Source organism: Haliotis rubra, unplaced genomic scaffold (genome assembly GCF_003918875.1).
Source record: "Haliotis rubra isolate DU_JTF1 unplaced genomic scaffold, ASM391887v1 Scf222, whole genome shotgun sequence".
Taxonomy (NCBI): Eukaryota; Metazoa; Mollusca; class Gastropoda; order Lepetellida; family Haliotidae; genus Haliotis; species Haliotis rubra.
The window spans coordinates 1,035,553-1,062,037 of NW_025766248.1; the positions used below are offsets into that span (position 1 = coordinate 1,035,553).

Here is a 26,485-nt window from a genome sequence, read left to right on the forward strand (position 1 = left end):
GTGTCCTGAACAAATGCCCAAACGTTTGCATATAAATTATCCATATTTTTTTGCGGTATTCCGAGTTAAAATGAAACAATTTAAATCATGTGGATAAAATCTATTTAATTACAAGAAAACCTAAATAAACTTTGGTTTGTGCAATGCAGAAATATATTTGTATATGTTATAAGGTATATGTCGTTAAATATACTTTTCCTAACAATCATTTCATAAACAAAATCCATAATCTTGTATTTGATTTCTACATCCAATTTTGTCCATGTATTTAATCGGAAAAATTATGTTCTAATTCTTATAAAGATATTCAAGAATTTCTTGAAATATTAACAGCTCATACGTGAAAAATATGTTTGTACAGATATTCATATGTTTAATAGCGTAGGTGAAGTAGTACCAAATGTATTTCCTTTAAGGAACGATAACTCTGTTATAATTTGCACCTCAAGCAAACTATCGAGAAAAGGTGATTCTTTGTATGTATTAAAGTGCGGTATATATTATTGTCTGTTTATCATACAAACACTGAATTTATCACACGCATTTACGCTTTCTGTATCACTAGTTCGCAAATCTTATGATGTCATGTCCGAGAGCTGCTATGGCGCTGAACAGTCAGTCAAGACGCGATTTTAGGACGAGTCATGTCGTGAATGTCGGTCCGATCGCGTCTCTCGGCTATTGAACTGATATTGTTTTCAGATTCCCGTAAGTTTTTTAAGTCTTTCATGGCCAATATCTGTATCTGATGCAATCAAATACAGGAGCATGTACAATGTATGTGATGGTGTTTTTTTAAATAATCGATGAAATCCAGTGGTTGACATAATGAGCATCAGTATTAGACTTGGCGAACGATATAGGTGATAGAGGTCGATACTCGTTAACTGAATATCGATCAATTGTCGACTAAATGTTGTATCAGTAACCTTGAGCTCAAATGCCCCCAATTTCTGAAGGAAATCAACATATTTTTCATCACTAGTGTGTGGTAACATATTTATGCATGGATTAACAAAACAGCATCCTGCATATAATACAAAAGAAGCCCATCAATAAATACCTAACTTTGTGTATCGTGTGTGTAAATGGAAACTTTATTTAATCACAATAGTTTATGTTACTTCATGGCGCCTTGAGCATGTATCAGTGGGTGGAAAATGGCGCGCTAAAAATATGCATTATTATTATTATCATTATTACTTGTACCACATTGTACCACATTATCAGCCCTAATCAATATAGTCGTTTGTGATGACAAGTGTCAGCCAAGTCAGTGAGCCTGACCACCTAAACTCATTAGTTTCCTTTTAATTATCTTATGATAAGCATGGGTTGCTGAAGACCAATTCTAACTCGGATCTTCACATCTACTCATGCAATAGTGTTCTTTTTGCTCCTGGAATTCGCTTAACTTAAACACTATCTTTGTAAGATGATAAATGTCAGCAGGTACAATTCCAATCTTTACTTATTGTCATTCACGAATGTAGAGTGTAGTCTCTTCTATTTCTGTCCTAAATCTACACAATTCAACAAGTTCAAAAGACTAGTATTTCAGTGTCACTTGACATGTTTCACATCCGTCATTCATTTCCTAAATAATAATTTAAGCTTTAAGCTTTATTTTATAAAGATTCAACTCCTGGACCAGCAACAACTTTGGATATGGAAAGTGACTGGCCTGGGCGCTGGAACCATGTCAAGAAATTCTTGGAAAGAGGTGGACCTTTTGCTCATCCGGATTTTGAACCAAGTTCAGAGGTACTTAGTCCTACAGACTTTTTGCTGCTATGATGATGTTACTCAGTTGGAAATGAGACATGCTACTGTTACTGTCTTCATATCCCCAATGTCATGTCCTGTTGCAAATGTGTCTTAAAAAAACATTAAAAAATTCCATCCATTGTGCAACATTTCTATAAATCATGATTAGTCGGAAGTAAGTACATGTAATATTATAAACACACAGAAAGTTACCTTTTGATTTTTTAGTCTCTAGTACTACAATGAAATTTGTTTGGGGTTTTGGTTGGCATAATGTTGGACATTTCTATTTATGGGTTTTATATATAATCATGAATATATTAAAAAATCATATATAAATACTAACATAACTATACTATTATAGGCTGGTCTTACAAGGCAGGAATGGTTTTTGTCGTGTTTTTTGGACTTTGGCTTTGGACTTGTGGCTGAAGTAGCAGACTGATTCATTCATGCATTGATATGAGTGCTCATGTTCAGAAGCTTTAAGCCTGTAACAGATGGGGATGTCAATGTTAAAGTGAAGAAAGTGACACTCTGAACTTTGAAATTTGAGTGGACACCTTGTCATGCCTATAACATATGCAACATACACAAAAATAGACATATCAGTTTTCTGTAACCATGTTAAGCTGCTATGTACAAGTTTGAATTGTTTTTAATGATTCAGACAGCCATTCATTTTGTGTCCACTGGGCTTGTAATGTTAGTTAGTTTGATCCTTTTTCAATCTGGATCCAGTAAAATCCCAAACATCAAAGAAACCCTGCTAAATATGGCAAATGGTTGTTTCTATGATCATAGTAATATGTTTGCTTTTTGCTGTTACTTTTTGGAAAAAAATTTAAAATGTACTTGTATTATGTACACCTAACCTCACAAAACGTTGCTGTTATTTTAAAAAGTGTTCATTGAACTGAAGGAATTATGGTACTGTGACTGGGAATAAAGTCCATCAATCTGTTTGTCAAGTTTTTTGATAATTGGCTGATCACCTTGTTTAGCTTGTTCAGGTTCTTGATGATTTTATCTGAACCTGGGGCACCCACACTGACCAAGGTCACATTTGTTGAGGGGCGGTGGTTAAAGTGGTTGAAGTGTTTGCTCGTGACGCAGAAGACCCTGGTTCGATTCCCCATATGGGTACAATGTGTTAAGCCCATTTCTGGTCTCCCTCGCCATGATATTGATGGAATATTGCCAAAAGCAGTGTAAAACCAAACTCACTCACTCACATTTGTTGAGGATATTTTAGACGTTCATGTCATCATGATACCTTTTAGAAATCAAGCTGTAATGTATGTGTCTTTTTATCGAGTTCAGGAATGAGAGCTGGCATGTTAAGTTTGTCTTGTCTTCAAATCAATTTTGAGATGTTTGAGGTACATTATTTAGTTCTGTTATAACAGTAGTTTATTAAATGGTATGTCTATGTTTTAGTGTTTACATTGCATTTTATTACTGCAGTCATAAAATTCACTATCTAATTCTTTGCAGACGCTGCAGTTCATGCAAGAAGTATGTAAGATCCTTGTCATTGGAGCAGGAGGCCTTGGGTGTGAGTTGCTGAAAAATCTGGTATGTCTACCTCAGATTTACCCCATAGGGGATCATGTATAGGAACCCAGAAACCTTTGCTGGCAGGGCACGATTTAAAAGATGTTAACCCACTTGCACCAGGTGCAACCTAAGATAAAACCTAGTTGCACCAGTCAAATTCCAGTTGCACTGTTTTTATTGCAATATGTAATATCAGAAATATGCTATTGAATTATTTAGATGATTTATTCAGAAGTTTACCCACTCAAAAATTGACTTGCACCTGGTGCAAGTTAGACTAATAACTAGGTTACTCTTTGTAATATTGGGTTGCACCATGCAAGTAACAAAGCACTAAATCGAGCCCTGGCTGGTCATAAGAGAAAATCAAATCAGATGGATAGTATTATGAAATCAGGTATTATATGGCTGAAATAATGTTGATGTGAAGTTAAATTTGAACTCACTCACTCACTCAGGCAACGCGTGACTTGGCTGATTGCATGCCCTCAATGGCTCATACCTGATGATGCATCGGTCATTGCTCAAAATATCGATCAATGGATTGATTGGTCTAGGTTTGGCGATTTACGGGCAGCTGTCATATAACTTGTATATTGCTGAGTGTAGTTTTAGACAAAAAACAACAGACTCTGATTTAATTTGACTGATACAGTGATGAATGATATAGCAAAACATTACTCAATACTGGTTATGCTAGAATCTTGACCGTTTAAGTAATGTTTAATGTTTTCCATCAGTCTGTTAAGATGATTCATTTTGTTGCTAGGCAACTGTTGGTGAGTTAACTTGTGAGCCTCTTGTGGTGTAACGATACAGCAATACAGTATTGTATTGCAAATTGAAACTATCGATACATATCATCAATTTACAACCCTTGTATTGCGATACATATGATACATTTCATCATAGTTATGTTGATGTCAGAACTTGAATAATAACGGAAACTGTTCAAGAATCAGTTTCAGTTGATCAACTCACACTTGGGTTGTTAAGAAATCAGTTGTGAATAACATATGCCCTGGATACAATACATCCGGTAAATAATAATATATGTAAAAAAATATACAGCCTCGCAGTAAGGTATTCTTGTGTTAAAACTTCATTTAAGAAGATCATGTATTTGAGAAAAATTGAATACAAAATGAACTAGGAGCTCATCAGTGTATGAAATGGATGTGGATGCTTTTTATTTGTCTCTGCAATGGATGCAGACGTGTTAGTCATCTGGAAGAGTTATATAATAATACAGAATGTTGAGAAGTATGTCTCACTGTTGTCTCTTATTGTCCGAGACAAATATTAGGAGACGGAGTTGTTTTAAAAAGCTGTTTATTTGCCTGTAATTGGAAAAGACAACATCATAAAATGTTGATATCTGTCTACCGTCGTCCGAGGCTGACAGGTGACAATAGAAGGTGAATTCAAATTGTCCTGACGTCACAGGCAAAAGCCCTGTGAATTACCTGTGCATCAGATACAGGTAGCACGTACAACTTATTATTTGATACTTGCTGAGCGGCAGCCGCAGGAGGGAAGAAAGGAGAAATACAGCTGCCGGCGACACTGTTATGAAGTCCAAGGCTCATGATTTGTTCTTGTAGACATAATATATCTTTGTCTGCTTCAGTCTGGCTTGATGTAATGATTGATGCATACAAGAAGATAGCGTACCATTTGAGATTTCAAGGAAGGTGTGTTTCCATTTTAGGCGCTGCTTGGTTTTCGCAACATCGATGTGATTGACATGGACACCATTGATGTGTCCAACCTCAACAGGCAGTTTCTGTTCAGGTGGGTAACAGTCAGCAGGGTTCAGAATATTAGATGTTATAGGAGGCTGGGTCGCAGTGACCTAACGTGCTGGTGTTAGCTGCTGTGAGATACTCCCTTTACTCAGCCTGTGGAGATCTGGAATTGCTCTTCAGCAACCCTTGCTTGTCGTAAGAGGTGACTGACAAGATCGGGTTGTCAGAGATTGATGTTCATGATGTCAGTCACTGGATTGTCTGGTCCACTTAATTGTGTATGGACCATTATCATATGGCTGGAAAATTGCAGAGTGTGATGTCTGGAGTTGGTTTGAATAAAAATAGTGATAATAATTCTTGGATTGTCAGCACCATACCTGATATTTTGATAACCCAAATTTGTGAATGACAGTACCCTTTGGGCCACCTGCCCACATTCAACAGAACTACTGTGGTACAACTCTTCAGTGAGACACTAAACACAGCTCACTCACTCGTTTACATAGTAAGAAAAATGCCACACTGACAAAAGAATAAAGTCAGTATGGTATCTGTTACGTAGATCATGTTTGCAAAACAAAATAGTGTCATTTATCAAAATGTAAATGGTTTGTTTAAAACAAATTTGAAGAAATAAGTAAACATGAATCATTGAAAAGTTAGTCAGGACACCGGTTTTGTTACAAGACAACCTTGATTTACCATACCAATCACTGATGATAGTCTTCCATGACTGATAGTATTATATAACTGCTCAGATGCATAGTACTGTGATGATGATGATAGATGATGATGATGATTATATAACTGCTCAGATGTTTCTTTTTGAATGATGTTGATGGTTGATGATGATGATGATGATGATGATGATGATAGCAGCAATTGTGATGATGGGGTGGTGGTGATGATGATGATGATGATGATGATGATGAGCAGCAATTGTGATGATGGGGTGGTGGTGATGATGATGGTGATGGTGATGATGATGATGATGATGATGATGATGACAATGGTGATGATGATGATGATGGATGATGATGATGATGATGGTGACAATGGTGATGATGATGGGGTGGTGGTGGTGATGGGATGATGATGATGGTGACAATGGTAGATGGGGATGATGATGGTGATGATGACAATGGTAGTGATGGATGATGATGGTGATGATGATGATGACAATGGTAGTGATGGGGATGATGATGGTGCAGCATGATAGTGATGATGATGATGATGATGATGATGATGGGGATGATGATGATGGGGATGATGATGATGATGATGATGATGATGATGATGGGATGATGATGATGATGATGATGGTGACAATGGTAGTGATGGGGATGATGATGATGATGGTGGTGATGATGATGATGATGATGATGATGATGATGATGAGGTTTGATACAATGATGATGATGATGGTGGTGGTGAAGAAGACATCTGGAGTTTGTTACAATGGTTTCCAGGTGATGGAGAGCATTGAGTTGTAACTTGTAAATCTTTCATTACTGGATGTATTAAATCCACTGTTTATAAGTGTGTTTAGTCGTCTGATTTTGTCTTTCAGACCAAAGGATGTTGGGAAAGCTAAAGCTGAAGTAGCAGCTGATTTCATCAACAACAGAGTCCCAGGATGCAAAGTCAAAGCGTATCCTTCTCAAAGACCTATACCATGAGGACTCAAGGTCAGAGTAGATTCCCAGTACACCATTTCTGTTTCACGTCCCTTTCTGGATCCTGGAGTTGTAGCCATCCCCTGTCTGCACTTTTTAATCTGAGTGCCAATTTATGAATTTTTCCGTGGCACAGGTCCCTGTACACCCTAGAATCTAAAACAGAAATTGTGTGTGTTTGAATGTGTGACCTGATTTTTATTAGCCATCATATTATTATTATTATAGGATATTTATATAGCGCACATATCCAGGCAACTAGTGCATGCTCAAGGTGCTGGTACTTTTTTCCCTCGATCATTGGATGCCGAACTCAAAGGCACATATCCCACCCATTCTACTGGATTGGATCATCTCATGATTTCACACCGCTGGGTTTGAATGGTTAGAAGTGTTTGTTTAAAGGCTGCAGTGAGATGGCCGCAATATTGCTGACTTTCGAAAAAACACTTTCAGTAACTTTGGACTTGAGTGTTCTTCACGCAGCATGGAGCCCACTAACTTGGGCACCAGTAGCCCAGAAAATGGCTTCCAGGAATGGACAGCATTGTGATGGGTGACTACAGCAATTCAGTAGGGTGCCTTTTCTATGTCAACTGAGTATCACATGGTTCTGAGGTACAACTTGCATATTGCTGATTCGGCACAAACCCCCCTTTCAGTACGTCACTCAAGGTTCTGGAGATGGCATATTCAAGGGGATACCACCTATGGATTGTCTGCAGCCTCTGTGTTGGTTATGTAGATATCAACATTAGTATTGGGCACTAGAATGGTCTGTTGTTTCAAGTCTCAGGGAGTGTTCTTAGTTTCTGGAACCATTGGTCAAGGTCAAGAAGGAATGACAAAAGCAGATTATCATCTGCGTCACTCTGGGTAAGGGATGAGTGCAAGAGAAAAAATATGGTTCATGGACTGTGATCTTATTCATGATCTACACTGACAGTGTGGACTGACATGAAACTTGAGATTCCCCTTGAATTAAGAGAGGTTCAATTGTGATTTTTCTTAACACATCCAACAGACATTTTGCAAAGATTCAAGACTACGATGAGTCATTTTACAGAGGTAAGGAGAGTTCTCTGAGGTTGCCATGGTTACCATGAAAGCAGCTACCTGATTCCCAGTGAAAGGAATATCTTTATAAATATATATCAATATTACATAAAATGTCATTTGTGTATGTGTTATATGATTAAAAACATTGAATCTAGCTGGCCTTGGGTAAATTTCCTGACTGGGAGCCAAGTAGTTGTTCCTGGAACCACCCTTCCATATATGATTATCTGGTGTCTGCGAAAATGATTAAAGATTGTGTAAAACTTTGAACAATGGAGAGTGCCATTGCCATGATAGCACTCATAACAACTATATCATCACACGCAACTGAATATACAAGCAGTTTGAAGATAAGGAAGTAAATGAACCGTCTTAATTAGAAGTGTTTTTTACCTTGCTCGTGGTGAAGTGACATTGACTAAGTTTGGACATGTTGATGATGGATCAAAGGATTATTATGTTTTTTCACACTTAATTTGCGAAGAGTACAAATGTATACCTTATTCATTGTTGATGCGTGCCATATGGCATACCTAGAAGTATAAATTCAGTACTGCAGCCTCTTGGAAAGTGAAAACAAGTTCTGTTCTTGTTCCAGGTTTCCACATCATTGTGTGTGGCCTGGACTCCATCATTGCACGGCGCTGGATCAACGGCATGCTGGTACTTCATGGAAAATAGCCCTGCACTTTATAGCTCCATTGATTTACAGTCGTGTGGGGCGATGGGGTAGTCTAGTGGTTAAAGTGTTCGCTCATAACACCGAAGCCCCGGGTTGATTCCCCACATGGGTACAATGTGTGAAGCCCATTGCATCCTGCCGTGATATTGCTGGAATATTGCTCAAAGAGGCGTAAAACAAAACTCAAACACTATTGTCGTGTGTGCTTTAGCCTTATGTTTACATTTTTAACTTCCTCGTTGAAACTATGGAAGTGAAACTTTGTATGAATGATTCCTAAACACACAGTCTAACACAGACATCCTTAGTTCTTAGTTCTGTACTGAAAGTGTAAATGTCTAGGTAGCCCAGTGGTTAAAGCATTCACCCATCACCAGTTCACATGTTTGAATCTCCACTAATGTATAGTAAATGAAGATCATAGGCGGTGTTGCTGGTGTTAAGCCTAACTCAACCATTCTCTGCCAGTGTTTGCTGAGTTATGGTTCCCACTTTCAGAATTATCTGTTTTTGAAAGGACAAGTTGTCACAAGGACCCTTTTGGTCCTCAAGGTCACCATAATTTTGGAAGTGAAGGAATCTTTTACTGATCAAAATGAATGTTATTAGATGTTTGCAAATACATTTAAATGAGAATTAGAATCAACTCAGGCAACACCAAGCCTTTGACCCAAGATGACTTTAGTGATTTTCACAGAAGATGTGGACAATTACAGTACAAGCATGCTTCATAAATGACCTTGGGTTAAAGGCTTGCTCATGGTCAGACTCAGAAATATTATCCTTTTTCCATTCAAGATGTCAGTTTGTACACAGAGCATCATGATAGTGTCTTGAAGAACTTTTTCCAGTCACAGTTATAAATCTAACTAACAGTGGATATGGTTGGGTACAGGGTATTCATTGCCATGTACCATATTGACATTTAGAGGACTATTCCTGGGTTTGAATGTAGTTGCAATTCATTGTTCTCATTTGGAGACAAACAGACTATAACCATTCTATTGATCATGTTTCAAGACCAAACATGCAAGTGTGTGAACACTAAAAGGCCATTTGACAATTCTGTTAGTCATTACTTCACACTTCAACATTTCCAGTGGGCTGAAAACGTCCTTCTTCCTCCATGCAGTTTATAGGAAAACCACTTGATATTTGCTGAAATTGTATTATAAGGACACATTGTGTCTGGCTATCTGAAGCAGTATTGTAATGATTTGCTGATGTCTACAGGTAAGCTTGTTGAACTATGAGGATGGAGAGCTGGACCAATCTTCTATTATCCCAATGGTGGACGGAGGGACAGAAGGGTTCAAGGGGAATGCCCGTGTTGTTCTCCCAGGGATGACCGCTTGTATAGAGTGTACACTGGACTTGTATCCCCCTCAGGTGGGTTCATATATGTGGTGGGCGGTGGGGTAGCCTAGTGGTTAAAGCGTGAGCTTGCCACTCTGAAGACCTGGGTTCGATTCCCCTCATGGATGCAATGTTTGAAGGCCATTTCTGGTATCCCCCGCTGTGATATTGCTGGAATATTGCTAAAAGCAGAGTGAAACTAAACTCACTCACTCATTCATGTATGTGGTGGGGTAGGGAGGTAGTGGAATGTACCATGTGGGGTTGTGCAGTGCAGTTGCAGTGCAGTGCAGTGCAGTGTGCAGTTTGGTGCAGTTTGGTGTCTTGTTTATGTTATAATGCTGCGTTCAGTAGTATGCAAGCTATAAGACCGTGATCTGTAGCTAATCAAATCTGAACCAGACAACTGAGTGATAAACATCATGAACATTGATCTATATCATTGGAATGTGATAACATGTACTACCAAGCAAGTAAGCGAGTCTGATCATAATCCTGAAATCTTGTGATTCTCCAGGTAAACTTCCCCCTCTGCACAATAGCCCACACGCCGAGGCTGCCGGAGCACTGTATAGAGTATGTCAGGATCCTTCTGTGGCCCAAGGAACAGCCATTTGGAGGTGAGCAGAACCTCTGTGTACTGTACTCATCTCACCATTGTAAGACAGTCTCATACTTCATCTCTGTTACTGATGGAGTCTTGCTGATTTGTCATTGGATGGTGATTGGTGTTGTTGTTGTGTTACAGTTTTGTCACAGGAGCCTGTCAGTTATAGTATTGAGTTATTAAAGTAAAACATGGGGACGCACACTTTGTGAAAGTGACTGGTCATTCATTATAGGAGTAAAATGCTTGTGAGATATTTAAGGACTGGTAAAATATTATAGGGAACAGTGTTGTAATGAAAAAAATTAACTTGTATTTGGTGGCCATGAAAATAATTACATAAATTGGAGGGTTCAGCACATGATGACACAGTCCCATAGCCAGTCTCTCAGCCCTGTCAAATAATAAATTTTAAACTAACCCTGCACTACTTACTTCCTGCACTTATTGCTTACGACTCGAAACGTGGCTGTGCCAGACGATTGATGTTGAAAGCGTAGACTGTGATCACTTCCTGGTCTCGGGTAAACAGCCGTCTGCGCACGCATCACCGGAAGGTGACGTCAGCCACCTCAGATTATTGCTTTTCGCACGCCTCGCAAGACGTTTGGTTTGCCAGCTCGACTGTTTTGTATCCTATGAATTTGTGTTTATTGATAATAAACTGTCTTTTGGGTACTTTCCTTTGTTCTTCAGAGAGTGTAGGTATTACCTTTCTGTTTCGTTTTTCGTAGTACTGTTGTAGTGATGGTGTTTGTGATAAACACGGTAGTTTCATCACTATTATCGGTCACTTCGCCATTCAGAACACGTGGCTTCGATGTATTCGTAGTGGCTTGTTCTTGGCTCATGCTTATATGTTATACTTTCATCGTGATATATTATTATTAAGCCTTAATTCTGGTCTCCAGTTTATGTCAGTATTTTGTGAGACGTTGTTCTCATTTATGCTGTTCTCCCCCGTTACTATTATATTGTTTCACCGTGTGTTTTCCCATTACTACTGTAATGTTTTTCACCGTGTGTTTGCTGGGGTTTTCTGCTATGTTGCAGGTTCTATACGGCACACGCTGTATAGTTTGTAAGGCGGGGTATCTCATAAGTGCCCTCATTCACACTGTGTGAATTGCACTTTTCTGTGTTTTTCCCCGCTTTTCACACAAGTAATGTGCTAGTTGGGCGCTTTACTTAATTAATATAACACGCTTTTTTATTGAAAGCCCAGGTCCAACACCGACGCTGCCTGTGACAAGCATCCAGATACTTGCCACAACACTGATGTCCTCTAGCTCTAGGGCGCCTGGCGCCCGCCTCCTTTCTCAAGGTTGCTGTTTCCAGCGTGTCCTTGGCAGATGTCTTACTCCTGACGCCGAGATGCACGCGCCGCGACTCAGCAGTCACTGGATGTTTCGATCTCCCATTTGACATGACCTAGTTAGCAGGGCAGTCTGGTACAACAGCCTCTGCTGTTCATCACTGCAGGGCTTATACGGGCGCTTCTACCACATCGACTACGACCTCGGCGTTCTGCAGTCGGTGTTAGCGCCTCCGTCGCAACACCAACCTGTTCCAGCGTCGTTCCTGTCTTCAGGGAATGTATGATGCATCTGCCTGATCCAGCGCCTGTACGGAGCTTGTAAATCCATACTTACTCCCTCCAGCGCCCATATGGCGTTTCTACCAGATCCAGCGTTTGTATTACGCCTATAACCCATACTCCCTCCAGCGCCTGTCCGGCGTTTCTACCAGATTCAGCGCTTGTATGGCATTTATAACACCATACTCACTTGCTCACTCCAGCGCCTGTCCAGCGCTTTCTACCTAAAACAATCCTCAGATCCAGTGCCTCTACGGCATTTCTACCAGATCCATCATACCATCCTCACTCACTCAAACGCCTGTCCGTTTTTATACCAGATACAGCGTTCTACCAGATCCAGCCTGTACGGGCGGCTCTACTTGATCTAGCTTCTATAACATCATAGTGAGTGGCCTATAAAATCATACTCACTCCTCCAGCCTATACCAGATTGAGTATCTATATGAAGTAACATACGCGCCAGCTTCCACATCTTCAATAGTTCGGCAGCTGTTGGTTGCGCCACTGTCTCAGCTGACCTCTACGCCGGCAGACGGACACATCTTGCCCTCAAGACTTCAACTAATATGGTACCTATCCCGGCGCATGCCTACACACTCCCTTGTCTTGAATTCATCAATAGGGCAGCCCAGGTGGATGAGGAAATTAAGCGCGTGACAGTGTTTCTTCTTACAAGGCACGAGGCTCAAGGGATGACGGCCCTTGATTTGGAATCCACACGGATGCTCCTTCCTATCTCAACTTCTCTTCAGCTATTAACACTGTCTCTCAAGACCTGACAGAGTGGAATCCGTACAGGATCGTCACCTTTCTTCTATATGCATGAAGGCTTGGCAGTGGATTGTCCTCACTATCCTTGGCGAACACTTACAGGCAGTTCTCGCCAACGCAGGTGTTATTTGAGGTCAAGGATTTTCCGGCTAGGATTCAAAGCTTCTGAGGAATCTATTTCACCAATCCTAGTCCTCGACTGCCATCTTTAATAACGAGTTCAAGGACGTCTATCAAACAGTGTGTGACTTTACTCACAGGGAGATAGCGTTGACGTCCTTCAAGCAAGTCAAACATCCCTCATCACATGAATCCATGCCAGTACCTACTATAGCCTCGACGCCACACTGTTAGGTGGGCTTGGAATCAGGCGCCTGTGCGTGGTAGGAGACGTGGTGACAAGTCTCACATCAACAAGAGAGGATATGAACGTAGCTGCGTCCCCTTCAAGGGTGACGGAAGCTGTGGCAAAAAAAACAACAACAAAAAACAACAACAAAAGTTCAAGATCCACATGACTGGACACTCCCTCATCCACTAGGCCCTTGTATTATCCAAACACTTGTACATTGGTGACGAGTGCGTTCTGACGTAATTGGTTATTTCTTGGGTGTCCATACGTCACAACATACGGACACATGGGTTCCGGCTCTTCATAGCTGCCTCTACGATGTTCCGGGTTCCAAGGTTTACCTTCGACCGGGAGTACCTGCTTAGCGCAGCAACAGTGATAATTTGCTGATTTCACATGGGCTGTCCGCCATATTGCGTACTTTGCATGTGTCCACCCGGGAATGACAGGCGGATGTTTCAACGCGGTCGGCCTCCTGCCTCACTTACTCTCAGTTTTTTTTTCCTTTTAGTGGACTCGCCCTTAGATGTCATAGGTGGAGTCACCTTGACTGAGCGAAGTTCAACTACATACGCTTTTTAGTCGGCGCCTCCATGCAGAATTGAGGCTCCCATGCGCTTACTAGATCTGATAACCTCAGGTTTTCGGCCGTGAGATCAATAAGCAGTTTGGAGCTCAAGGCAGTGTTCCTCGCCATCCGTCACTGGGCGCTACAGCACACGGGCAACACGATTGTTGTGGAGCTTAACGAGTTTGACTGGTTACTGTTTCCAGACGCTCCGCCTGTTTCCAGTAATAGCTGACACCCATATCCATCTGAGCACTCAGCATATTCCTGGGTGCGGGTACATCTTAGCGGACGCTATATTGGGATCTGACAGAGTCGCTTTCATAGAATGAATGCTACACAAAGAGCTACCGGCTTATGTGTCTCCGTCTCCGAATGGTCAGCCTGGGCAGTGGGTGGCTTCAGTCTTTCCTGGGGCTTACACGAAAATACGCTTCCTCCGGGTCTTGTTTCCAAATGTTTTAGTCACAGTCAAGACTTAAAAACTTGACTTCGACTAAATTTAGTTGGTCCAAGATGACCAACCAGAGGTTGGTTTCAAGCGTCAAGAGCTCCTCTTCAACTAGCCAGATGTGGAAACATCCCAGTGCATCCTCATCCCACTCCAGAACGGTTCAATTAACACACTGCATCTTCAGGCGGCATTCTGCGCCAATTGCTTTTCAGCCAGAGCATTGTTACTGCTTTGCTAATGAACATTGGACTTCCATTAGGCACATGTATAACAAGGCAGTCGCTCGAAAGCAGTTGTGTTGCCGCCAAGCAGGATCCGCTGAATGTATCCCCCTGTTTTAGCAGTCTCCTGCTGTATTTGTACAGGGAAGGCGCTTCAAGAGGGGCATGGCTGCCACTTCTGTTAGTGGCAATTCCCTTCGCTTTGGCAGTCCCCATTGACAGGAGCTACCGTCCATGCTTCGCTTGTTTAGCTATGTGTACCCAGGCTGCAGTTTTGACCACCCGCCAGGAATCTCAACACGGTCTTGGACCGCCTCCGTTGTGTCTTGCAAGCCACTCAACGAACACTTCCCTTGCAGACTTGCACAGCGATAGCTTACAAGGGTCATGCGCTTGGTGTTAATTGGGTCAAGTTTGAACGACACCGTCATGGTTCTGTGCCTCTGGGTATTTGATTGGGATTTCATCACTATAACCCATGGCAGTTGCCAGCGCGAAATGATCGATAGTTCTCTCTTTCGCCTTTATCGTCTGTTGTCGGCGTTGATGACGTTCCTGTGTTACTTTTGTGTTCAGCTGATGTACTCGGTTTGTACATTAAGCGAACCCAAGCCATCAGAGACATGTAAGCAAAACCATGAGTGTTTTGTGGATACGGACTACCATTATTCTTGCGTATAATGTGGCTGGTTTGGTTCCCCCTACATCTACGCCATCCTCATGTACTTCGTACACTTGCCTGGACTATGGCACTTCACAGTAACAGTACAGTGGCATTGATGATGCATGAGTGTTTCTAGACGTCGGACACAGTCTTCGCCAATCAGTATCCACACCACATGTGTCCAACGCTTCGGACCATTGGTGCCAGACCAGCACCTCACCAATCCCCGACGGATATCACCTCATTGTTGTTCGCCACGAAGCACGACGATGTCATGTGGGGAATGAGTTGTTTTGAGAAAACAACTGGGTATGTCAGTTAAGGAGTCACACTTGAATAGATTCAAGTCCATGCTTTTTACTGCATTCCCTAAAGCTAATAACGCTTTAAAACCGTGTGGTCTCTTTTCCATTTAAGCGTTCATGGCTTACATGCGAATTGCCACTGAGATATAATCCCTCTCTTCCGACCATTCTTCCAGATTCCACGAAGGTGCCTTCCTTCATGATATTTCTTCCCACGAAGCACGATGACGCCGTGTGGGAAAAGAGTTGTTCCGAGGGAAACAACTGGGTATGTCAGTTAAGGAGTAACACTTGGAAAAACTCAAGTCAATACTTTTTACTGCATTTCCCTAAAGCTAATAATGCTTTAAAAATCGTGTGGCCTTTCCCATTTAAGCGTGCATGGCTTATATGCGAATGACCACTGAGATGTAATCCCTCTCTGTCGACCAGTCTTCCAGATCCCACGATCGAAGGAGTCTTCGTTCATGAGTCACTGCTTTTTACTACATATCCCTAAAGCTAATAACGCTTTAAAAATCGTCTGGTATATTCCATTTAAGACTACGTGTCTTATATGCTTATTACCACTGCCTGATCGTCACTCGCTGTCCGATCTAGGTGCGACGACGGTTTTCCACCACCGAGGCGCACTTGATAACATTGACCGAGCTGTCTTTGTTTACCTTGCGAGGCGATCCCCACAGATGACACGCCCTCCATCCTGCCTGTCGGATAAATGTGCAGGAAGTAAGTAGTGCAGGATTAGTTAAAAATTTAGTAAAATCTAAATATTTTTTATATTTGTATACTTATCCTGCACTACTTATGATATGGGCCCACACTGCACTTTCAGCTACCTCCCCTCTTTGTTTTCATCTGTGGGATTTACGGCAATAATCAGAGGTGGCTGACGTCACCTTCCGGTGATGCGTGCGCAGACGGTTGTTTACCCGAGACCAGGAAATGATCACAGTCTACGCTTTCAACATCAATTGTCTGGCACAGCCACGTTTCGAGTCGTAAGCAATAAGTGCAGGAAGTAAGTAGTGCAGGATAAGTATACAAATATAAAAAATATTTAGATTTTACTAAAACTCAATGTATCAGGGAAATGCATGTGGATATTCTATATATCCTATAACCTTGCAGTGGTATTTGTGCATCTGGTAAATACTGTTGATGGAACCTGATTGTTGTTTCAGAGGGTATAGTTATAGATGGAGACGACCCAAAACACATCAACTGGATCCTTGATAAGTCCCAGGAGAGAGCTAATGAATACAGGATATTAGGTGTAACGTACAGACTCACTCAGGGTGAGTGATATATCATGCCTATTGTACAGATTGGGTTGTGGGTATTTATCATAATGGAGTAGTATAGGAAAAAGTGAGAAAAAGACGTATAGGTACACCTTGCTTAGAAGCTTGCATACGGGCTAATTCTGCTACCAGCCTAGAAAAAATGAGTGTTTGCCCAAAAACTTCGACAAGACCACTTTTTGTCTCTCCCAAAGCAAGTGCACTCCCAATTAGAACTATGTGGGTGCATGGATATAGAAACATGCCAGGAGCCAAGCTCTCGCGCGAAGCTTATACCGAGATCCGATCGGGTCGTTTGTCCCTTCGGGAAGCGAAGAGGAAGTACCACATATCGCAAGCCCGATACACGCGAATCCGAGGTGGTATAGACCCCGAGCCCCAGACGCCGAAAGTACTCCCCGACATATCCGAAGACTTTGAGGCCCTGCTGCAGAAGTGTCGCCTCTATGTTGCTTTCCTCCGACCGAGAGAAACAAATCCTGGAGCAATCGGGGCACACCTCACGAAGCGCTACCAGATCCCTCGTCAGTTTCTCGAACTCTATTTGCTGTGTTTTCGCCCACTAGTCGAAGCCGGCAAAATAGTTGATTTCATCTACATCTACCCACCCCACCAATTTCGACCCTCGGCGGGCAAACTCCGAATCATTCTCGCCGACGACTGCTATCCGGGACCTAAGGACAAACACAACCGATGCACCGACTGCCTCGCCGCTCTATCAGGAGTGCCTGCTCTCTTCGCACCCGACAACTCTACGTGCAAGTGTGGTGCCATCGACCACTGCGTCGACAGCAAGAAAGGTAGGATCAACCTTTGGGCCGATTCCACCATCTGCCCTACCTTCTGTATATGGAAATGGGTCTCTTCTTGTTCCTCCTCCTCTATTTCCTCGTCCTCGTTGCCGTCGTTGATGTCCAGCCTAGACAAGACGTCGACCAACATATTCGTGGTTTGCCTCGCACGAGTCTCGATGTTCCCCAGGCGGTTGTAGAAGTCCTGGATGGTTGGCAACATACTATCGGGTATTGCTACTTTCAATCTATCCCGAGTCACCTTTTGTGGTAATAGTTCGGTGACCGGCAACGATACTTCGGGGGGTACTTCTTCTTCGACTGGCGGCGGTGGTATGGTTTCCTCGATCGGATCTCGCCATATGTCGTAGAGTCTTGTGGACCCAATACCGAAGCGCTTTTTGACCTCGCTTGCTTCTGGTAGCAGAATTAGCCCGTATGCAAGCTTCTAAGCAAGGTGTACCTATACGTCTTTTTCTCACTATTCCCTATACTACTTAATGGAATGAAGATATAATAATAATATTAATATTGGATATTTGTATAGCGCACATATCCAGGCAACTAGTGCATGCTCAAGGCGCTGGTATTTTTCCCCTCCATCACTGGATGTCAATCTCAACAGCACATCTTTTTATCAATCTCAACTCCCTGGGAACATGCAACTCTTGCAGCCACTAGGCGCACTGAGTTATTGCCGCTTTCCCATCCTTGCGAAGTACCCATTCACGGCTGGGTGGACTGGGACACATAGTCACAGTACTTTGTCCAAGTTTACTGCATGTTGCTGTACCCGCAACTAGGTGTTTGCACGTATTCATGTGGCCACCATCTGGTCATATACCAACGGATTCGTGGGTTCTTTTAAGTGCACAAGGTTGTGTATTGTACACTAGGGGTTGTGACAACACTGACAGAGTCTGCACACAAAGTTGACTCCAAGGTTTTTACACCCGGTCACAGGTGGGCTCAATCCCTGCACCTTACGCTCGTTGGATCATTAGCCTGGCGCCTTAGACAGCTCGCCCACCACGCCCCAGATATGATACGTGTAATAATAGTTGATGCATGTGTTGGGACAACATACTGTGGGCATTGTATTGTTCACAATTCTTGCATTCTTCCTTCTGTGCAGGTGTTGTGAAGAGAATCATCCCAGCTGTGGCATCAACTAATGCAGTCATAGCAGGTATGACACACACAATGGAGCTTTCAGAGAACCATTCAGGGAAATATGTCATATTATTTGTGGTAATGAAAGTATTAGAGAGGCAAGATTTTGTCAATATCAATATATGAGAACATGCATATTATAGCAGTATTCCTGGCATGGTGCCTGACTTCAGGAATCACATAATACAAGGTTGTTCCCCATTGCTTCTCACTACATATCCTTTGTCACTTGTGGTTGCCCACTGTGACCTTGACCAGTTACTTTAAAACCACTTTATCTTCATTTTTTTGTGGATTTCTTTACATATGTACAACTGTACGCTTCTGACCTTGACCCTTACCTTGCGCTAATGATTGCAGGTGATTTCAATGTTAAAACCAAACTCCGTGATTGAGTGAAGGAAGGCATTCAGTAGAAATCAGGGTCCACAACAATATGCCCTTTGAATGATTTTGAAATGACTGTTTTTACTGATTCCAGCGGCCTGTGCTACAGAGGTGTTCAAGGTGGCAACAAGGTAAGGGGCTTTCTAGCTGATGTTTTCATGTTTGTGAAGTTATTACTGGGAGGTCGGTGCTTTGATCCAAGGCCTGTGTCATACCAAGACATTAAAAGACAATACTTGTTATTACCCTGCCTCGGTCAGCATTAAGGGATAAAACATAGACTGGTTGGCTCAAAGTCAGCATAATGTGTCCGAGTGGCGTATTCATTCATGGTATCCCAGTAAGCAAGTGCTATAAAAGGGCATACATCCAGACAAGTACACACATTTGCTATGAACATACCCTTGAAGTTCTGGGCTAGAATTGGTCTTCAGCAACCCTTGCTTGTTGTAAGAGGCAACAAACAGGGTCACCGACTTGGTTGACACATGTCATCGTATCCCAATTGTGTAGATCGATGCTCATGATGTTGATCACTGTATTGTCTGTACATGCTTTGATCTTGATCCTAAATTCCATGCCATGTCACCTCACATTTTTCATACTGCTAAACTGCATCTGTCATGTCATGTCCTGACCATTCTGGGAGGACTGTATACTACTCAAAATATAGTTTAGACCACTTGTCTTTCTTGTTACTTTAAATTAAAACAGACACTGACTATTCATGAAAATCACACCCGTCAAGAGTAACTTAACACAGACGTTAGAAAGGAATGTATTGAAAATCATTTTCTGAGAGTAGGAGGACAACCTAGTAATTACTTTGCTGTGGTTTCATGAAGCTTTGTGTATTTGCCTCACGTGGAACATATTTGTTCCAGCTGTTCACATCCTCTCAACAACTACATGAACTTCAACGACACAGAAGGCGTGTACACATTCACATTCGAGGCACAGAAGAGGGTAAGTTTTCCTTGACATACATGTCTGTATATGCCTCACTGAAATGAATAAAAATATTTTAAAAAAAGGAAAGTTTTCCTTGTTAATCAAGACACAATATGTATCAATGGTAGGTACTGTGTGACAGTGTATGACATCCGTAGTGTATGTGTGACAGTGACATGTGTATCATATGTATGACATGTAACAATGACATCTGGAGCGTAAGTACGACATGTCTGACTTGCGTGACTTGACTGATTGGTTTCACCAATATGCCCAAACGAATTTCATGGAGCAATTTGAACAGCCACGATTGTGTGTTTTATTGAAGACAGGTAACAATAATGCTTCCTGTTTATGAATATACAGTGTCTCCCCAGGCTGTTTATCGTTACAGTATGCAGTGGTTTCTGTCAGTTGCTTCCAAAGAAAGTTGGTTCAGGATATTGATGACTGTGCTGCTTCCAGAAAGCAATTTTGATATTGTTAGTACACAGCTACCAGCTGAAGATCTAATTCGATTCCCCATATGGGTACAATGTGTGAAGCCCATTTGTATTGTCCTAGCTGAAGATCTAATTTCGATTCCCCAAAGGGGTACAATGTGTGAAGCCCATTGTGTTGTCCTAGGTTATTGCTGGAATATTGTTAAAAGCGACATGAAACTAAACTCACCCACTCGTCACTCTGAGTATTGGATATGATATCTAGCATCCTGTTGCATCAAACTGACTCCTTCCCTTCTCTATCAGGATGACTGTATGGGCTGCAGCCAGATCCCTCAAGCCCTGTCCTTCTCCGAGAACGACAAGCTGCAGGACGTCATCACACACCTCATTGAGAGTAATACATAGTGAGTACTTTTCAAGAATAATGTGGATAAGATGACCAGATTAAGAGTTTGGTTTGTAAGTCACATAAGTTTGAAATATGTGAGAATACTGATTATATTTACCTGTGTCACTGTACACATTGAACAAAGCAGACTAGCAATCAGACTAGCGGACCGGTTTTAGATTTCAGTCACATCAGTCTATTGTCTTCCATCATGAATGCTGGGAACTTTGTCTGATTCCAACATAAAATCTAGAGTTTATTCAGGGATCAACACAGGTTTTCAAAGATGAAAGTTTCAGATCCTTGTTTATGTTATTATTAGTAATTCATTATTCAATTAATTCAGTATTGGAAGGCTTGAAGAGTCTTCTTAAAGGTTTCCCATATAAAAAACTGTGGCATTATCTGACTGTAGGCTGGCTCCAGAAACAGTGCAGGTCAGAACAGGTACAAGCGGCCATCTTCGTCCATGTTGCTATAGTATGTCGTGATACAGGTCTCTAGGTATCATGTATAATTTCAAGCTCATGTGTTCAGGTGCATGTAGGCCATTGATGGGTGATTACTATTCTGTGCCATGGTACATATTGTATCATAATCTTCTGTATCATTCAGTCCCGTAACCCACTGTTTATGTACCATTATTAATTTGCAAGCTGTTTTGCTACACACAGATTGAATGGTTGTTTGTTTTTCACAGTCAGATGAAATCCCCTGGTATCACAACCTGTGTAGATGGTAAAAACAAAACTCTGTACATGCAGACTGTGAAATCTATAGAAGCAAAAACAAAAGAAAATTTAAAGAAAACTCTTAAAGGTGAGTAATATCATGTAACATATATGCTGGTTTAGAAAGTATCCTTTGTCAGGGATATAAGTGATGATACCAAACATCTCCAAATTGAGGGTTAATCGAACTGACTAGATTTGTGGATTCTTTGAGATTTGTCTGAATTTGATCACTGCTGTCACACAAACCATGCAGGTCTTGAACATTTCCAGGATATCTTGGAATTATTTTCTCAAACATTGTGTAGTGTTAAGGTCAAGGTCACCCTCGAGGCCAGAGCCTGACAAAAAGAGCCTATGTGTAAGATCAAGATCATTCTTGAAGTATGTTTACAATTTTCACTATAATGAGACTTTCTGCAGACTATTTTGAAGTCTCTTTACATGTAGTGGGTAATGTATTTGACTGATCATGTGTAAAGCAGTACGAAAATGAAGTCATTGTTTGCCTTACCCTGTCTTTGTGTTTGGTGCAGCTGGTGGGGTAAAATATTGTCAGCTTTTTGCAAACACCTGTTATCATCACTATGTGACACTGATTTCTGTCATCTAATGATATAGTCAGAATCATATCTGTTTTTAACAGATTATTGTTTGATCATGGAGATAGTGGTTTCTGACTGTTTGGTGTGTTGCTTCAGATCTAGGACTACGTAATGGCCAGGAGATCTACGTAGCTGATGTCACCACGCCCACCTCCGTCACCTTCAGACTCCAGTTGGGGACCAGTATGGATGACAGCTAGACAGTCATGTGTGGAAGGAATTGAAATAATATTGAACTGACTACATGCCCGGACACAAAGATCAGGGATGAGAAATTTCTGCGGATTTGATCACGCTGGGGTCATACTTGTGAATCGTCTAAACCTGCAGCCCCCAAGACCCCCGGCTCATTTTCCTGCTTTTTCACTCATGCCCATTCTCATCCCTGAAAGATTGGATCTTTCAATGCATCAACAAGTGCTATTTCCATTTCAACACTGAAGTTCTTTAAGAGAGCAGATTAGGAGAAGTGTTGTGGACAGAGCATGCTGACTATCAGTACCACCCCCTGTGCACATGCCTCCAATCCAAACATTCACGGGTCTCTCCACTACCAGGTTCACCCAGCTTTGAAAAGGTCTTAAATTTGAAACTCTGGCCATGAAAATGCCGTAAATTTGACAGTCTGGCCACCAAAAGGACTAAGATTACCAACTGGGTTATTTGCAGATGACTTTCAATTTGATTTTCAGGACATGAAATCGGCCCAATTTGAAATTCTGGTGAAAAAGAAGGCCTTCAGTTTGACATTTTGACCATGAAAAAGCCTTAACTTTGAAAGTGTCTTGAAACAGGTTTGACCTTAAAGAAATGCATTGATTTGTCAAGGAAGGTTAGTTTACAGTTGAAACGTTTTGCAGTCACAGTTGTATGTAGATATTATGAAGCTAAAGATTGGTTGGTAAATCACTGGATAAATAATTTTTCGTATAGACTTAAAACATGATAGTCATGGGTAGGCGCCATTGGTCATTTCCAACCATTCCACAACTCATTTTTGACTTGTAGCTACAGAAAATCAGTAATTTTGGAGAATAGTTCTTCAAAGGTTTGGATGAACAGATTATTGGCCTTGTCTATACCCTGATCGTGTATAAGAATTTACAGTGAGATCTATTCTGACAGCAAAAACCCTAAGATTATCCAAGTAATCTGCTTGAAAGCAGACCTTTTCGCCTTAAAAGTGTGATCATTGCCTTTTAAAACCCAAAAAGTTTTTTGAATTGAAGGCTAATGTTTTCAATGAACCATGTGCTAGGCTGCGGAGGTAACCCAGCAACAGCCTGATGTCACAGGGCATTGTTTTGCTACTATATTTGGTGAGACAGTTTCAGAAATTACATAATAACGTATTGAGACATACTGGTAAAGTTTGTGGTGCTGCAGGGTCCCGATCCACAAACCGTTTGTAGCGCTACAACTTTCGTAAGCCTATGATAAACTATAGAGTTATGATGGCTTTGTGGATCTATGGCTTTGTGGATCTGGACCTAGACTTGTAGAGGTAGGCCTGGAGGTTACCTAAGATTTGTGTTTGATCACCATTTTCTACTTGAGTAGAAATAGACAAAGATGACCAAGTCACGTGACTGTCAGTTTCTGTTCTTTTGAAATTTTAGGGTGTCTTCATACTCTGCAACACGGATCAGATCGTTGCCCTGTATCAGTTTCTGGATTTTCTGGCCCGGCTGGAATTTTTACAAGCCATCATTGTGTAGCTAGAATGTCAAAATGTGTCGTTAAACGAACAACTGTTCCCTTAAATTAGTATTCCCAACTTATTGATCCATGAGTGTTGTTTTTGTCTTGGATTACTGAAGGAATATTTGTTTACAATATAATATTTGTCTGCAAGAAGTGAAATGAATAATTTGTTAGTCGAAACTGGACAGCAGTACCTCTGTCCCTACTAAGCATTGTATGACAGCATTTGGTGCTGCAAGGAGTTCTTCTTACAAAGACCGAAGACTGGTTCTGGATTACTTTGAGCTGCATCATCTTTTTATGTAAAGACAAGATTCTTTTCCCCCACACCTTTTACTATACATATCATTCATAAAGTTTCTCAATTGCATTTGTTAATAACTGCTCCAGCTAAACTATATTACTGTGAAACTAAATGAATAATCTGATTGCATAGTATGATTAGAAAATCCTAAAATGTTAAACCCAGGAAAAGATTTCTGATAGAAAAGGTCTAGTACTTGGTGTAAAAATACTAATTAAACTGCACCCAAAAGGTGTAAAACGTTACTCAGTACCAGAAAACGTAAATGATGTGTGAGTAAATGCTCAACTCAAAAAGAATTGATGGTCACTACAAAGTGCTGAGCTGATTGTAACTCTGATACTGTGAAGCTGACTGTAATCGTTAGGGATGGAATCGATACGTATCAGGATACCCATGTCATTATTGAGTAAATTTAGTTACATTCATATTTAATAATTGCCCATGAAACATTTTTTTATTCTCAGAGATTATAAAAGTCTAATTTCCCATTTTTGTGCATGAAAAATAATCATTTATAACTCTCATAACATCAAAAAACATGATACAATTGCAAAATGTAAACGATACATAAACATATTTAAACCGATACTTTCAAAACTAAATATCGATACACTTTGAATGTATCGATAATTGTATGTTTTAGAAAAAGTGTGGATGTATTGATGTATCGTGGCATCCATAGTAATCGTGCTGAGATCAGCTGACACCTGACTGAGGGAGGGAGGCAGCCATCCTCTGTATCTTCAGGGCTTGCATGTAGTGTGTCTTACACTGCAGTATCCATTAAGATTTCCAGTAGCATTAAACCGGCATGTTTGTTGTACATTTCCAGTGAAATATATGTGTATGAATTGTATTTCAAAAGTAAATATTTATAGAAAATGCCTGGATTGTCATGTACTTGATGAAATGTTCCAAGCCTGCTGTATGGACTCCTTTAGAAGACTGTCATACATAAACGATGTTATTCAGTGTTATCAGTGATACAAATGTGAAGTCTGCTGATAGGCTGCAGTGCAAGATACCTTGAGTAATTAACATTGGAATTCCATGAAACTTTATTCACGTGACTAAATCTCCAAGATTCAAGGTAGGAACTTTGGGTGACCTAATAACGTCAGGTCATTAAAGTGAGTTAGTGGGTTTAATTTTATGCAGCTTTAAGCAATATTCCAGCAATATCATGGCTTCACACATTGTACCATTGTGGAGAATGGAGCCCGGGTCTTCTGCGTGACGAGCGAACGCTTTAACCACTGGGCTACCCCAGTGTCAGTTAGGTCACTAGAAGTCAAGAGGCGGTGAGGTAGCTAAGTATTTGATCAATATGCAGACACCCAGGTTTTGATGACCAGCCTGTACTAGGTAGATGCCCATTCTGGTGCTCCATTATGTTACTGGAATGATGCTAAAACCAGCTCAAAAAACCAAAGTGGAAACACATGGAGTTTTCCACCCCAGACTCAGTTTGTAAAACACCAGGGCCCGTTCCACAAAGCGACCGTAGCAGTACGACTATCGTAAGTCTATGTGGGACGGGGCCCTGGCTTCCAGACAGCAACACAACAGGATAGGGCAAATACCCCCTGAAACTCATCATTTGTTAAATAGTTTATTCTGTATAATATTTTCAAGATATCTTCAAACAAGAAATCTTCAGCTGCCTCTCCTGTCTCGTTACTGTCATGTAGTCGTTACCACAGGGGCTTGTCGCAAAAAACTGACATCAGGGTGTTGACAAAAATATACCTTGATGGAGACAAGGTGTAGACAATATATACCTTGATACCCTGATGCCATTTTTTGCGTTACAAGCCCCTGTGGTCCTTATTACATCTAAGAAAGGAAGAAAAACAGACTTGTCGTTGTTTTTTTTGTTTGGACTCAGTCAAGAAAAGAATGGCATGTGCCAAAAGCAAGCGTCTGAATGGGGGCCAAAATGAAGCCCTGAAACAGTTCTCCGAATAGGACAGAAATATGCTTGGATGGTTAGCCTAAAGGCTTTTTACTTTTTAATACAAATGTGACCCGTGATGGTCCGGGTTAGAATATTGGCCTTCAGTAACCCATGCTTGTCGTAAGAGGTGACTAACGGGATCGGGTGGTCAGGCACGCTGACTTGGTTGACACATGTCATCGTATCCCACTTGCGTAGATCGATACTCATGCTGTTGATAACTGGATTGTTTGGTCCAGACTCGATTATTTATTACTGAATGCGGCGTAAAACTAAACTCACTCAATCACTCATGTTGTCAATCATTGGATTGTGTGGTCCTAACTCAATTTTCAACAGACGGCGTTA

At 41.2% G+C, this 26,485-nt stretch overlaps 1 protein-coding gene across 4 annotated transcripts; it reads left to right on the forward strand.

Moving 5' to 3' along the window:
• The first annotated feature begins 422 nt into the window (after positions 1-422).
• Positions 423-25,065, forward strand: LOC124277507 (NEDD8-activating enzyme E1 catalytic subunit-like). Of its 4 annotated transcripts, none has more exons than XM_046713215.1 (16): positions 423-476; positions 1,637-1,764; positions 3,265-3,345; positions 5,039-5,121; positions 6,649-6,729; positions 7,779-7,822; positions 8,412-8,476; positions 9,729-9,884; positions 10,369-10,471; positions 16,578-16,691; positions 18,624-18,677; positions 19,143-19,179; positions 19,933-20,014; positions 20,749-20,849; positions 21,534-21,652; positions 22,266-25,065. In XM_046713215.1, exons 2-16 carry the CDS (start codon positions 1,669-1,671, stop codon positions 22,367-22,369), a joined length of 1,320 nt encoding a protein of 439 aa, XP_046569171.1. In that variant the 5' UTR covers positions 423-476; positions 1,637-1,668; the 3' UTR covers positions 22,370-25,065. The 4 variants fall into 4 exon arrangements, with proteins under 4 accessions (XP_046569171.1, XP_046569172.1, XP_046569170.1 ...); XM_046713216.1 differs by having other exon boundaries at positions 427-466; XM_046713214.1 differs by lacking the exon at positions 423-476 and adding an exon at positions 513-708.
• The last annotated feature ends 1,420 nt before the right edge of the window (positions 25,066-26,485 follow it).

Coding starts and splice junctions, on each gene's coding strand:
- LOC124277507 (XM_046713214.1), top strand. CDS start 654: ATGTCGGTCCGATCGCGTCTCTCGGCTATTGAACTGATATTGTTTTCA. Junction 1,765..3,264: donor ATTTTGAACCAAGTTCAGAG/GTACTTAGTCCT, acceptor AATTCTTTGCAG/ACGCTGCAGTTCATGCAAGA. Junction 20,015..20,748: donor CATTCGAGGCACAGAAGAGG/GTAAGTTTTCCT, acceptor CTTCTCTATCAG/GATGACTGTATGGGCTGCAG.